The 15,822-nt window shown below is 44.5% G+C and overlaps 1 protein-coding gene across 2 annotated transcripts in view; it reads right to left on the reverse strand.

Annotated features, from left to right (window-relative positions):
• Positions 1-203: 203 nt before the first annotated feature.
• Positions 204-15,822, reverse strand: part of CAMKV (CaM kinase like vesicle associated) — a 66,635-nt gene continuing 51,016 nt past the window's right edge. For both annotated transcript variants that reach the window (XM_083488742.1, XM_083488743.1), the window contains exons 4-11: positions 14,754-14,828; positions 12,776-12,914; positions 12,051-12,171; positions 11,219-11,294; positions 10,356-10,492; positions 9,549-9,627; positions 8,922-9,009; positions 204-6,694 (exon numbers count right to left, since the gene is read on the reverse strand). In XM_083488742.1, coding sequence (XP_083344868.1) covers positions 6,314-6,694; positions 8,922-9,009; positions 9,549-9,627; positions 10,356-10,492; positions 11,219-11,294; positions 12,051-12,171; positions 12,776-12,914; positions 14,754-14,828 — 1,096 coding nt within the window. In that variant the 3' untranslated portion in view covers positions 204-6,313. The remainder of the gene's footprint in view (positions 6,695-8,921; positions 9,010-9,548; positions 9,628-10,355; positions 10,493-11,218; positions 11,295-12,050; positions 12,172-12,775; positions 12,915-14,753; positions 14,829-15,822) is intronic.

Below are 15,822 nucleotides of genomic sequence, written 5' to 3' on the forward strand. Positions count from 1 at the left end.
ATTGGTTTTAAAGCAGGTATAAAATCATGGCATAGTTGTGTCCCCCTTCCTATCTCAGACCGCTTTCCAAATTATATCTATATTGTCTAAAAATGGACCAGCATTATTCACAGCCCTGGCATTAGTTGGAAAAAGACAGCCCCTAGCAGGATTGTGTGTACAGTGAAGACACAGAGACAGACAATGCACTAGCAGGTGCTCTCTCAGTTTACCCTTAGAAGGGACTTTATTTTTTTTCCAGTGGTACAGTGCGGCAATTACACAGGAATTTCTGGGTGGTTGTAGTTTAAATAAAACAATTTCATAGACTAAACTCAAACTTACAAACATGCAGCTGCTCGTGAGGGAGGAGAAAGGCTAAGAAATGCTGGAGTCAGTAACTGAGGCAGGCAGGTGGCTGAGAAGGCCTTGACGTCTACTACGTAGGCTGTTCACAACAAGAGCCAGGCTTCTCTGTGTTCTTTATGTGGGACTGAACCTGGGATAGCAAGACCCAGTTATGGGAAATGAGGGTGCTTGTGATTCATGTGGAGGGTTTGACAGGGGCTCTGCCCTCAACAGGTGTGCGACAGACAGGGAACTCTTCTGTCAGCTTCAAGATGCAGTGATGGATAAAGCATAGCTGTATGATTTCAGCATACTATGCTGTTGGTAAAAGGCAATGGACCTCCTTCAGGAAAAAAAGTGGCAACTTGATTCAAACTTCATGTTGAACACGGCTGAGGTGGGTCTTTCCCCAAGTGTGTAGTATATGTGGGATTTTACAATAATTAATAGCTGTGCATGAATCTCAAGCTTCTGTGCTAATTGACATATAACCCAGGCGCTCCTATTTGAGTTGTGCTTAACTTGTGTCAAGTTAATCATTCACAACATTTCTATGCCGTTCCATAAAATAAAGTTATCTGAGCTGCTTACCGAGAAGCCAAGGTCCTTTCACACCAAAAGAAACAGTTCCTTCCTAACCTCAGTCTGTCCCAAAGCCATAACTTCTGTTTAAAATAGTTCAATGGGATTTACTTTCAGGTAAGTGAGTATATGATTGACACTTGACCTGGGAGTAGGTTCCACTGAACTCAGAGAAGGCCTGTACTGCCAATCTAATGCTTAAATGGGCAAAAAATATCTATGAACTTGTAGCAATTTTAGTACTTGCCTGATCTAGAGCATTCTTGTTTATACTAGTCTATATTATATAAAAAAAATACTGAGTAGATGAAGTATATTGCACATTTTTGAGTTAGCAAAAACAGGTAAATGCATTCAATTCTAACTATGCAGGGGCTTGCCTTGAGAGTAATTCAGAAAAGGGGGTTGCCATGGCGCTGCCCATGAACTCAGGGGCATCCCTGTGGCCTTTCCCTGACATCCATGAAGCCTCTGAGCCCCCCTCCTCACTATTTCCTTTGTCATGAGGTGGTAATAGCTATTAAGGGTACCTTTTTCTCCCTTGAAAAGTACCGTATTTACTCGAGTCTAATGTGCCATCGAATCTAATGTGCACCCCAATTTTCAGAACCTTGAAACCAAAGAAAGTATTTGCCGGCAAATGTAAACGTGCCATCAAATCTGATGCACACCTTAATTTTCGCAACGTAATTTGGCCAAAGAAGGTGAGCATTAGATTTGAGTAAATACGGTACATAAAGTTGAAGGAAGGAGTTGGAAGGGTAACACTCTTTCCCACTTTTCAGTTCTATGTTCTTTTCAGGATTAATTCTTCTTGATCTGATTTTTATCCAGATCCCTTGGAAAAGCTAAGTGCCTCCTTTCTCTCTTTCTGTCTCTTTGAGGAGGGGGAGAGAAGCGATTAGAGAGTTTGGTGCTCACAGTGTTTGCTTAAAGATCCAGATGTGCTTATGGGCAAAAGTTGTTGACCTCCAATCTAGAATCTTGAGTGAAAAGGGCACAATTTGTATTGGGGTGGTGGTGGGGAATCACTCATCACATGGAGGGGAAAAATCCATGTTGGAAAGTAAGAAAAACTTTAGCCTTAAAGAAGGATTTTTGTATTTCACCAGCAGAAATAAGCATCTGACTACACCATTTAATCTTCAAAACTTGCACACAGGACATATTAGGAGCAGGCCTGCCTTAGGTGTCATTTTCAGTTGTGATTAGAGAACCAGCGTGGCCCAGGAGAAGCAGGCCCTCCAATACAACAGAACTACTTTGTTTAAAGACAAAGGAGCTGGTGTGAACCACTGCAACAGCACAGCTGCTCTTCTAACAATCTAGTCACAACATGCCATTTTAGAATGAACACTGGACGCCTCAGGAGCCTGGTGTTTTCGTGCTCTGAAGAGGTGACTACATTATAGGTCTACCTTATAGTGCTGTACATACCGTAGGTTGCACATACAGTAGTAGCTTCAAGGCGAGACATGAATGTGCTGACAGAACAGTCCAGAAAGTACATACTTCAAATCATAGACTGCCTTCTGTTTATCATGCGCACGTGACAATCACAAACCATACTAGGGGTGTTGTATTAATCTCACACATACCTTGTTTATTTTATGCACTGCACACATACTAAATACACCCAGTCCGCAGCATTTCCTTTCCCAGAGCCAAGGTTTTCTGCTACTGTGAGGAACCATTTTGGCTGCTCATACCAGCAGCCATATGCAGGCCTCACACTCTCCTTTGGACAAAACACCTGTGGAGAGGGGCTCAGGAACCAACTTGAAGCAGGAACAAAAATTTCTAGTCCTTGACTACTTAGGGGTGTATAGTGGCAGATTAATAGATAGAAACCAGTGAGACTTCTCAACTTGAGGACTGCTCCTTCTGTGACATAAACCCCTTCTGATCCCAGCAGTCCTTTTTGTTGTTAAAAAATATTACTCTGGAGTTAAGCTTTCGAATATAATCAAGGTGCTAATAGTTCTCTTCCTTTTAAGGAATGTAGCCTATGGCTGTAAGAAGTCTGTTTCTAGATCACAAAGCAACTGACATAAAAATAAATTACCTGCTATCTGTGCCAGAATTTTTTTTGGGGGGAGGGGAATCAGGCTTTTGTTTGGGGGTACATATATATAGTTCACATGCAAGCACCAAAATGTAATACGTACAACAGGAGCTACAGTCTTGCTTTCTCCATCAAGGAGTCAGTATCGATTATATCTGAAGGACCCAATCTGGCCTAATATATGCTACTGGCACCCCAGCCCAGCATTCAGTTTCCATGGAAGATGTCCTGCTCAGGCCTACATGCCTAAAGTCTTAGGTGTGTATGCCACCTATGGTTAGGCTGTCCTCACGTAGGTAGGAGTCGGCTGGTGCCTTGACTCCATTCATAGGGTTAGACTGAACTGTACTTGAAAAGTCCAAACCCAGATCCAGAATCTGCCCAAATATCTGGATTAAAGAGGAGGCTGTTAGGTGTATTGTATCACACACCATGCAGCACAGTTGAAATCTTTTCATTATAGCTAATGAAGGTTGTCCTGTCAGACAGGGATGAAAATATGGAATGGCCCATTGGCAGCTTCATGGAGGAGTAGCTATGCTGCGTATTTAAATGTGCCAAACAATCCCATAGTTGTAGGCCATGCAAACTGAACCTAAACTGGAACTGTTATGTTCGGCAGTGGCCTGGCTTTGCACATAGGAGTCTGCAGCCAAACAGCTGAATGGCGACACAGAGAGAGAGCATGATTTGAGGAGGAAAAGGTTGGCTGTGGGGCTCAACCCCCACCTGCTGCTTCCCTTCTGCAGCATCCTCTCTCAGTTGGTTTTCTCTTATCTGCAAACAATGTGTTGCAGAAAGCACATTTGGGAACCCCATCTGGGTGAAGCAGCTGGGGAATAAAGTAACATACCTCCCCTACTTCTCCCCTTAAAACCACATTCTCTCTGAACACCACTTCAGATATGAAATATTAATCCAGGTTCCTATACCTATCTGTTAAGAACATAGAGTTCTACCTTATGTGTCAGAATATTGATCCATCTAGCTCAATATTGTCTACACTGACTGGCAGTGGTTCTCTAGGGTTTCAGGCCAGGAATCGTTCCTAGCCATACCTGAACTTGCCTTATGCATGCAATGCATGTATTCTACCACTAAGCCTCTGCCACATCCCCCTTGGAGTTGGGTCCAACAACATCCGTAGGGTCACAAATTCTCCATCCTTGTGTTGTTGAATTTTGATTTTATGCCTCCCTACTTGTAAGCCATATTGAACTCATTGGGACTTAACAATAAACATGCATAGGATTGTGCTATTTGTCTGCTTTTATATATGCTATAGCACAGTCCTTGATTACCTGATTTCTCACTTTTGTTCGCAACCTTTCCTTGAAAGAGTTTTGAAACAACTGTTCATAAACATTTTTTGTTTGGCTCTGGTCCTCTTTTATAGCATGCCAACCAAATCCTGTAAGAAATATAGAATTACTAAATTTCCTAGTGTGTAAAGTACGTTTATCTTCACAGTATGTCTGGAACCAGAGAGACATTTTCATCTCTGTTTTATGGGAGGGGGGATGGCAGTATAGAATGATGACAAAAATGGTGACTGCAATGTTTATTACATAGGCTCAGGAATGCTAGCTACTGGAATAAAGTGTGTATTTCAGGGTGAGGGAGAACATTCTTTCATTTTTACTGAAAGATGAGCTTCTTGCCTACTGCAGATAGGGAAGGAAGCACATGATCGAGCTGTTAGTGCGCACACACTTTCTGCTGATCCTATTCTACAAGTTGCTTACTACTTTACTCTACCCTCTTGCAACCCTAACTGGCTTTTGAAGTCTATTCCACCTTAAATGCTAGGTTCCCTCCCAGCTGAATGCCTTAAGTAGTGTCAGAGAGGGAATTAGGATAGGTATACAGCTTTTTCACTTTTGCATAATGAGTTACACCTGCAAAAATCCCCTCTTCTTCCCATTAAAGGTACAGAAGCCGATGGTCTTTTCATCTGGTCACTTAATCTTCCAGGAACCTTGCAGTAAAGTTGCAGGAATGTAAATACCTAAACAAGGCTTCTACAGATTTCCACTAAGATAAATCACCTGCAGAATCCATCTACAGGATTTTGCCACAGTGTAGGATTCACCTGTTTGCTCTACAGTGTTGCTCTGGAGATCATTTGCTCATTTGCTTCTTCTGTCACATTGTTTTCCAACAACTACTGTTGATAATTTAGAGGTCTCTCTGCAAGGTTCCCATAACCTACAATAATAATAATAATAATAATAATAATAATAATAATAATAATAATAATAATAATAATAATAATATTCTGCCCTGAGTGCTTAAAATAATAGAATCATGGAGTTGTAAGAGACACAGAGGGTCATCTAATCCAACCCCCTGCAATGCAGGAATCTCAACATGTTGTCTTGGGATAATGCAGCAAGTATTAAATAAATAAATAAATAAATAAATAAATAAATAAATAAATAAAGCAAGCTTCCCACCTGTCTTTTATCTTCCTTGCCCCTGTTTGTTCACAGTTGGCTTGTTTTCCAGATTAGGGATGTCTCCTGTCCCCAAGGGAAAATTGCTTCTGCACAAATATATGGATAGCTACACCCCAGTTGTGTTGACAGTTCAGTATCGACAGTTCAGTGAAAAGTCAAGCAAATGCACACACACTCTCACATGGATTTTGCATTAGCTTTGTTCACACACAACCATATTTTGGACATAGAGGTAAATTGCTACAGAAGATCTTGCCAGCAGCTGAACAGATGAATTCCACATGCATCTCCAATGAGTATGACTAATTTGAGAGCTCTGCCATGACAGTGTGTGGCCCTCTTTATCCTCCAACCTGACCTGGACCTGCGTCCCATTCCCCATACCTCCATGGTATATAACAAACCAGTCGGCTGAAAAAGTATGGCTACTGTGTCTGATCTGATTGCTCCAGCTTCTCCCAACCAGCCTCAGGGAGTCAAGTAGCAAGTCAAGTGACTGAGAGAGAGTAGTAAGAAAACAAATCGAGAAATGGGACAAAGAAAAGGAAAGCAACAGAGGAAAAGAGGGAGCGGGGAAGAGAGAGAAAGAGAGAAAGAGAGAGAATTTCATGCAATGGGCTAGGCCTCTACAACCACTTGTTGTTTACCTGGGCCCAACGGGGTCTCTCTGGACTCTGTCACATAAAAAATAGAAACTCTGCTGGCACCTAGCTGGAGACACATAGAAGTCAGACAAACTGACAGCCACACGCAGAGGGGTTGGTTGGGAAGCCAGGACAGTTGGGGGGTTGGGGGTACCATGCCAGTGACTATTTACAAAGAGAAATACAACAAAGAGAGGTACAGCCCTGCCCTTGCCCTTGCCCTGCTCCCCTCTGACTCAGCCAGTCTCCTCATTCCAGGACTCTGGGGTGGCACTGGGGGCGGCAGTTTCTCCCCCGTTACACGTGGTTGGGGCTGCCGGTGTTGTCGCCGGAGTTTCTGCCGTAGTTGCTGGAGCTGTTGATGTCGTTTCTTCTGGGCTCGCTGCTGCTCCTGCAGCAGCAGCAGCAGCTGGCGCTGCCATTGTTGTCGCTGGGGCTGCTTCGGCTGTTGTGGCTGAAGCCGTGCTGTCTGCCTCCGCTTTTGCCTGTGGGGCGCTGGTGGTCTCTGTTGGGGAAGCACTGTCTGTCGTGGCAGTGGCAGGAGTTGCTGGTTTCGCTGCATCCGTGTGCTCCGGCGCTCGGAGTCTCTTCATCATTGTGGTCACTCGAACGGCTTTCTGCAGGTTGGCAAGAGAAAGGGGGTTGTTCGTTGGTAACATGTCATGGCCTCTCGCAGTTTTATTGCGGGGAGAAGGAATAGGAGCAACACCTCCATCCTGCTTCCTTTACACACACACACACACACACACACACACACACACACACAAAATTATATATAATTATAGCATGTTCACACTGGAGAATCTCAGCTTTATTTATAAGTGTGCTTTCAGTTCTTGTGACTGCAGACAAAACTTGAGAAGAGACACTGTCTATAACGGCAGCTCAAGGCTAAAGCATGAGAAAGCAAGCAGCTAGGCCCCAAAATGTACTGCGAGCTTTATTTCATTTCATGATGACTGATCCAATTGTATGACTTCTTGACCATATTACTGAAGGCTAGCAGTATTCAGAAATGGAAGTTAACCAATTTACTCTTTTTTTTTTTAGTCCACAAAATTATAGAATTATAGAATTCTGAATTATAGAAAAACTAGAGGTGGTCCCTGAATGTTACTCCTCCCCTGCCTCAAATAAAAAATATATGTTGGGGCAGGGGATAACATCCAATTTACATTTTAGTGATGGCAATGTTTTCTATGGGAATGTCCCTGAGAAAGGTCAAGTCTTTCCGAGTATTCCAGTTGTATACTTCCCAAAAGCCCGTGTATGTTGCCTCCTGCTTCCCTGCCCAATTTTTTTTTAAAAAAGTACATTTGGGCAGGAGAAGGCAGAGGTGGTGGTGGGTGGTCTAGTCCTCAGTGAAGCATCCTTTCTCACTGAGAAGTAAAAATTCCAGAATATCCAGTGGGAAACTGACTCTTCATGTGCCATTACCATCAAGGAAGAAGAACCCAAGTGGGATACACAACTTTCCTCATCCAAATCGCTAAAGTTTCTTTTTAAAGATAGATAGAACATTGTACCATATATATAAAAGTCATAAGCCATAGAGTTAATAAATATTATTAATAGAGGAGTTAAAGGCAAAATTTCACGGAAGATTAAGATGTCAAAGAATAAAAAGGTTTATAAAAAATAATTAAGGTACAGATGAATATTACATGAAAATTAATAATGTAAAATGCAATTAAAAGTACTTATAAAGTATTAAAGTTATTCAAAATATTAACATCTTATCAGTATTTGAGCTAATATAGATTCTTCAGGTTCTACCAATATATTCTTCAGCACAACACAAACATATCACTCGCAAAAGTCTATACAATATTCATGAAATCAAAGTCTCCTGATCAATATTTTGGTAGTAAGGCCTCTTCCAATAGTTAGTTAGTAGATTACAACTCTGGCAGAAATTATTAATTGCTTCCTGCCATTCCTTAAGTCTAACAAATGTCAGTTTAACTGAGGGTAAAATTAGACAAGGTCCATTCATGTAATTAGCATTCACCCCAATGGGTGCATCCCACTTTCCATGCAAATTGCAGCTGCATCCTGACTGGGACTGCAACAGGGGGTGAAAAGTTATGATGTAGATGGGTCCCATGCCTGCAATTTATTGTTGAAAAGCCATTCAGTTACTAATTGTGTGACGGGTGTGTTCAAGGCCACTTAGCAAACTTCATGGCTGAAAGGGGATTTGAGTCTGGGTTTTCCCTTTTGAAATCGTTCTAGCCATCCTCAACACTCTAGTTGCTCTGCCACTACTATACAGTGGTGCCCCGCAAGACGAATGCCTCGCAAGACGGAAAACTCGCTAGACGAAAGAGTTTTCCGTTTTGGAGGTGCTTCGCAAAACGAATCTCCTATGGGCTTGCTTCGCAAGACGACAATGCCTTGCGCGTTCCTGCGGGTTTTTTCCCTCCCCCCCTTTTTCTAAGCCGCTAAGCCGCTTATCAGCTGATCCGATCAGCAGATAAGCCGCTAAAAGCCGCTAATAGCGCTAATCCGTCAATGGGCTTGCTTCGCAAGATGAAAAAACCGCTAGACGAAGAGAATCACAGAACGGATTCTTTTCGTCTTGCGAGGCACCACTGTAAATGTAGTGAGGAATGGACAATGGCATTTCTGTTTCCTACCAAGCTGCAGTGAGGCTAGCCTTCTTTGCATATTTGTGCGGCCTTATGCAAATAAAACCAATGCCCATAAGGGTTGACAAAGTAGGGGAGATTTGGAGACAGACTGGGAAAGTCCGGGATGTGTCCCCTCTCTTGAGGCGATCTCAAACTTCCTCAAGTGCAAAAGAGGATTCTTGCTGGCAGCACCAAGTACGTGGGACCTTACCTTCCATTTTGCCCTGGCAAAGTTTTTCTCAATCTGAGCACATACTCCATCCTTTATGTTCTTGTCCGAAGCTGCATTGCCAGAAATCCTGAGAACAGAAAAAATATGACAATGAGTTATGTCTCTTGACAATTACCCTTCCTTAGCCTAACTTCCTTCCTTAGCTTTGCTCAGGGGCCTGTACTGTTGGGGCTTAAATGGGAAGGCAGCTTTCTACGCCAGCAATTACCATGAATGCCCTGGCCTCTGCTCAAACCAATCTAGATTTTCAGTGCTTATAACATCTGAAACACCTTGTTTCTTCTCCCTTCACCAGCTTATTTTATTCAATAGCAGAAGCTGGCCAACATGGTGCCCTCTAGATGATGTGCTTGGACTAATATCCCCACTGCCCCTGACCATTGGCTGTGGTGGCTGGAACCAGTAGGAGTTGTACTCCAAACACCTGGAGGTTGGCTACCCCTACTTAGGATTTTCAATGTCTTTTCTAGGGCATGAAGACAATTTAAGAGCATAAAGACCTTACACACCTTACCCCTCTGGCATTTCCTCCCATTCTCCTTGGTCCCAAGTCCTTCTTTTGATAGGAAACCCTTATTTTACCAGGAACAGCTATTTGGCACTCACCATTCATGAGAAATAGCCTCCTCTGCTGTAATCCTCTGGTCTTGGTCTACCTCCATTAGACGGGCCACCAAGTCCTTGGCTGGAGAAACAAAGAAGAAAAGGATGTAGTGTCTCCTCTCACTACCATTCATCAGATGAAACTGGAAGTCTCCTGTGATTTTTCTTGCCTAATACCTAATTCGGTTCTTTACGAGGGAGGTACTAGGGGCACAGCGGGACACGGGTGGCGCTGTGGGTTAAACCACAGAGCCTTAGGACTTGCCAATCAGAAGGTCGGCAGTTCAAATCCCCGCAACGGGGTGAGCTCCCGTTGCTCGGTCCCTGCTCCTGCCAACCTAGCAGTTCGAAAGCACGTCAAAGTGCAAGTAGATAAATAGGTACCGCTCCGGCGGGAAGGTAAACGGCGTTTCCGTGCGCTGCTCTGGTTTGTCAGATGCGGCTTAGTCATGCTGGCCACATGACCTGGAAGCTGTACGCCGGCTCCCTCAGCCAATAAAGCAAGATGAGCGCCGCAACCCCAGAGTTGGCCACGACTGGACCTAATGGTCAGGGGTCCTTTACTAGGGGCACATATCAGCCAAGGAAGAGATCAGTTACCTCCCCTAGAATGGCACTGACATTTATTGAGACTTACATGACTGGGAGAATCAGGTAGGAGTTTATTGTTGCAGGGCATCTGCTAGGTGGGAATGCTGTCGATTGGATAAAGGAACCGTTGACACTGTATTTCCCTTCATGGTTTGTGGGTGTACCTCCTACAAGTAACAGCATGTGTTTTCCTTCTCTCCAGTATTCATAGAACCTTACCTGCCTGAGAGATGTCATCCCAGTAGGGAGGATCAAACTCATAGTCGCCTGCCAGGATCTTACGGAACAGGTTCTTATCATGGTTTTCATAATCATCCTCATCCATTTCCTCATAGAATGGTGGGTTTCCTGACAACCTGTAGCACAGCGGTAGGAGGGGAAATTAGCTATAGGAAGGAGATCAGCTGCAAGAGATTTATTTATTGAAAAGGTTTATAAGCTGCCTTTTAGGGCAACAAGGTGTCTTCCTATAAAACTGAATAACAACAGACATATTGCTAAAAACGAAACAAAAACATTATACGATACCAAAAATAAAAACCATAAAATCACCATAATAAAGACCACATAAAACAAGCTAAGCCTTTTTGTCGTTGGCATCTGTCAGCCTTCAGAGACAGTGGAGTGCGCCTGCAGAGATGAAATCAAACTGCTGCCTTAAAAACCTTATAAAGACTGCAGGACACTGCAACATATTTTATGAAAAAGCCATCTGAAATAGATGAATTTTTAATGTCTGCTTAAAGCCTGCAAATGCACCCCTCAACTTAAAACTCATGGGGCTACTACCAAAAAGGCCCTGTCATGCCTGCAAATCTAACTGATCGCACTGACAGTCATATGAAATGATAGGTGTACAGTTTTGCCACTGAGTGAAGCCTCTGACCATACACAATCTTTTGCCCTTTTGCCGTTGCAAGAGCTGAGAATGGTTCTTCTCCTGTAGATAGCTTTTAGTTCCTTCTCTTTAGCCACCAGCCTCCTCATATCCTGTTTTCTAACCCTCCTCCATCTTCCCCCGCCCCCCGGTCACCAGTAAGATAGGCTGAGGACTCCAGTATTCTTCAATGCTCCTTACTTACAGAATATACATGATCACACCAATAGCCCAGCAGTCCACAGGCCGTCCATACCGCTGGCGCCCGACCACCTCAGGAGCTGCAAGGACAAGAACAGATGGCAAGTGCTGCTCCCATGAACATATAGGGCAATGAAACACAACTCCAGGACATAGGATTTCATAAACTTTGCCTTGATCGGAGTGGAAATCAACACTGATAAAATATGACCTGGTGCAGTCATCTTTGGGACTATACTACTTCTGAAAGCAGCTGCAAGGACTGTGTATTTGAACCTATAACACTTCCCTGCAAACAGAACTAGTGCACCCTGACAGACAACGTCCCATGTGCTGCAGGTTTAGAGAGGTAGAACTGGGTTGTTGTTCTTTTAATAAGAGATGAAACTGTCCCCAAAGATCTCAACATTTCAGGAGCATTTAACACCCATGTCATGAGTGAGCCACCCTGGAAACACCCCTCACATCTTCCAGTGAGCCACATTCACTCCCCTCTCGCTTGGGGAATTGCACTAGATGTCTCATCAGACAGCAGTTATGGCTTTGAATGAATTAGTGTCTCTTGTGTGAGAATTGTGGAGAGCAGGAATGTTATTTTCGATGGAATATGAAATTAGCTGTGGCTGGTTCTGCCTTTTCCATCATGAAACCTTACAAGCTAATCTCAAAGGCGCGAGTTTCCTGGAGAAATCAGCACCTACTGCATTTCATCTGCATTGGCATCTGAGATGGCAAGTCCCTGGTGGACTTGATACTATATGGGTATAATTCCACCCCCCTCATTGGGTCCTTCCATGAAAACATCATCTGGTTGTGCTGACTGTGCCATCTCTTACCTAGATACTCAGGGGTCCCACAGGGTTCCTTGATGAGCCCATTCTCCAGCTTGGCCAGGTGAAAGTCGCTGATCACAATCTTGGAGTTCTTCAGGCGGTTGTAATACACTAGATTCTCTAGCTGCAGGGACACAGCAGGAAAGGGGTGGGGGAAGAGATGAATGAGAAAGGAATTCCCCCGGCAAAACTGCTGAATGGCTCCCTCCAGCCCACAGTGCTGTGCCACACAGAGGGCCCTTCCAGATGAGAGCCATCAAGCACTGATCCTGTATATTTTAAGGCGCCTAGTTAAAAGCCTTCTTAAACAATCAGCTTTTAGCTTCTTCATTTTGCCTACCATGTGCTATGTTAAGGTTTTTCCCTTGCTGATTGCTTGATTCTATGAATCACTGCTGCTGTTGGAATTTTTTATGACATCTTTTATTTGAATTCTCTTTTAAGGACAGAATACACACACACACACACACACACACGTAAATTATTCTGGGCAAAGCAAGGTATTAGGTATTTAGGATGGGTCTGCTTCTATTTCTGTATATAGAATCATGAATGGGACTTGCCAGTAAGTCACAGAAAACAGTGAGAAAGAATGGAATAAGAAGGGAAGCATTATTATATTTGTTTACGTCTGCTTCTTGGAGGAAGCGAGAGCCCATGAGGATGGGATGGATAATTGGCTCAGACGTTTGTGCAGCAAAGGCTAGCAGCAGGATTGACGGACTTGCCTTGAGGTTCCTATGTACAATCTTGAGTGAATGCAGGTATGCCACAGCCTCCAGCACCTGCCTGATGACATTACTGGTGTCACGCTCAGAGTAGTAACCCTGGTCCAAGATCCAATCAAATACCTCTCGGCCAGTAGCCCTGCAGATGAGAGAAGAGAGACAAAGCGGCAAGGGAAGACGTGAAATTGTGTAACCTGCAAGGCAAGGGTTGCCACACCATGGACAGAGAAGCACGTTCACCACAATTTTGCTAAACAGGTCATATAAACCATGACTGAATTTTTTTACACATCACTTGGGAAGACAGGCGAACTAATGCCAGTGTACTGGAAGAAGCAAAGATCACCAGTGTTGAAGCAATGATTCCTCAACATCAACATCGTTGGACTGGTCATGTTGTTTGGATGCCTGATTATCGTCTTCCAAAGCAACTACTCTATTCTGAACTTAAAAATGGGAAGCGTAATGCTGGTGGTCAACAAGAGAGGTTCAAATACTCTCTCAAGGTAAATCTAAAAAAATGTAGTATAAACACAGACAACTGGGAAACACTGGCCTATGAGTGCTCCAGTTGGAGAACAGCCTTTACCAAAGGTGTCATAGGCTTTGAAGATGCTCGAACTCAGGACGCAAGGGAGAAATGTGCTAAGAGTAAGGCCCGCTTGGCAAACCCTCACCACAATCAACTCCTGCCTAAAAACCTATGTCCCCACTGTGGAAGGACGTGTGGATCCAGAATTAGCCTCCACGGTCACTTACGGACTCACTATTAAAATTGTTTTTATGGAAGACAGTCTTAGTCAGCTACGAGTGATTGCCAAAGAAGAAGAAGAAAGAAGCTAAACCATGACGAGTATAAAATGGAGCTGAAGAAGATCCACTCTACTTCCCCATGGGGAGGAGTTGCGGTGGACCCCGTGGCCTCCCACTCTCCTCCAGGGGTGGGGGACTTAGTCCCCCATTGCCTGGGGGATCCCGACCAGCCAATCCGCTGGCCGGGGGAGGGGGGGCATGGCCGGGACCATTTAAACAGAGGCACCAGCCGGAGAGCTTCCTCTTTAGCTTGCTTCCTCAATCAAATTGGCACTGGCCATTTGGTTTTCGCCTACCTCGTGGCAATCGTAACAACTTTGTTAGGGTTGCGGTTAGGCATTGTTTGACCTTGTGATGGGTGAGGGGAGGTGTGGCCATCACCTGCCCCTCCAAGCTTAAGAGTATTCCATTAAAGGAATCTGGGGGTGTTGATCTTGTCTGAAGCCCGGGGCGGGGCTAGGGCCATGACACGACCCCGACGGGAAAATCAGAGGGAGCTCAAGTTGGTGTGCATCGACGGGGCTCCCCCTTCTGGTGGTTTACCCTTATCGGACTCCCTGCGCATCGGGCAGGAGTCAGATATAGTCAGGTCCATTCAATGCCTTAGCCAATGCTGCTCACATTCTGTTATCAATAAAGTTGTGGCCAAAATTTGCCCAATAACATTAATCTAATATCTGCGTCCTTGTGTGTGCTATTTCTCAACGAGGGGGTGGCTTCGTGGTCTCGACACGCAACTGCCTTTACTGGGGGTCAGGCCACTGATCCATCTAGGCCAGTATTGTCGACACAGAGCGGCAGCAGCTCTCTAGGGTTTCAGAGGGCGGCCTTTCATAGCCTTACCTAGAGATGCCAGGGATTGGACCTGGGACCTTCTACATGCAAAGCAGATGTTTTACAACTGTTTCCTCAAATGAACAGAAATTCATGAATGGTGTGGAGAACAAGTGGAGAGTAAAGAAATATCCATGCCCTCCATCTTTCACTTTATGGATGGTCTCCTGAAGAAGCTTCTAATCACTCTTTGGGAAGGCACTCTGTGAAGTGCCGACAAGATGGTTTGCAGCTGAGCAGGCACAGTAGAGCAGTCCAAGCCCCAACAGAGCAAAAGGGAGAGGCCACTATGGATGCAACATCTTGGGAGTTCTGGGTAACAACTACTTACAGCTCCAAGAAGAGGAAGTACTCTTTCCGGGTAACATACACATCCACCAACTGCAGAATATTGGGGTGTTTCACCCTGTAGGGAAAGGAAAGGAAGAGAAAAGCTAGGGGTTGGAAGAGACCTGCTGGCGTATGGCATAGATCCTGTCACCAAAGTATTTCTTGCAGGTATCTACTCAACTTTTACTTGAAAACTTCCAAGGGGAATGCTGTCACCTTTATTTGTAACGTATTCCAGTCGTTTGCTGCTTCCATAATTTGGAAGTACATTGCAACCTAAATCTTGTTCCTTATCATTTAAATCTGAGTCCCTGTTCTTCCCTCAGTGGATGTGGTAAATAAGGATTCTTTAATGGATAGATCATGAATAGGCAAACTCCGGCCCTCCAGATGTTTGGGACTACAATTCCCATCATCCCTGACCACTGGTCCTGTTAGCTAGGGATGATGGGAATTGTAGCCCCAAACTTCTGGAGGGCCGGAGTTTGCCTATACCTGGGATAAATTAACAATCTCCTTTTGAGACAGAATGGACCGCATTCCTTCAGCACTGAATTAGCCTTCAAAAGCCTCCATCATTCCTGAAGCTCTCCCCTAAATCTTTTTTTCTGTTTGTCAGCATCCTTCATGGATCATCAGTGGCCACAGTACTCCAGATACTTCCCATGGGCACCCATGGTAGTTTCTCACTGAGAGGAGCAGGCAACCCCCCCCCCCCATTTCTGACTGCAACGACGGCAGGGCCCACTAAAGGCAAGGTTGCTTGGAAGGAAGTATATCCCTCATTCTGATAAAAGTTCCCTATCCCTCATACAGAGTGACCTGCAAAGTTTGTCATTTGCAGAGCAGAGCCATTGAAAGCAATAAACTTAAGTTATTGGGCTTCAGTGGGCAAGAGTCACCTAATGAACCCCATTAGCAGAAGCCCTGCACAAGGGCTCTTGCTTGTGCAATGGGAACTTGCCCCCATTCCTGGTTCGGTGTGTGTGTGTGTGTCTGTCAGAAGCCTCAGGACGGGGGGGGGGGGGTTCATTCTATCTGGCAAGCTGATATTCCTGCACAGATGGAGC

The sequence above is a fragment of the Podarcis liolepis genome (assembly GCF_965112155.1).
Source record: "Podarcis liolepis genome assembly, chromosome: 2".
In the NCBI taxonomy this organism is placed as follows: domain Eukaryota; kingdom Metazoa; phylum Chordata; class Lepidosauria; order Squamata; family Lacertidae; genus Podarcis; species Podarcis liolepis.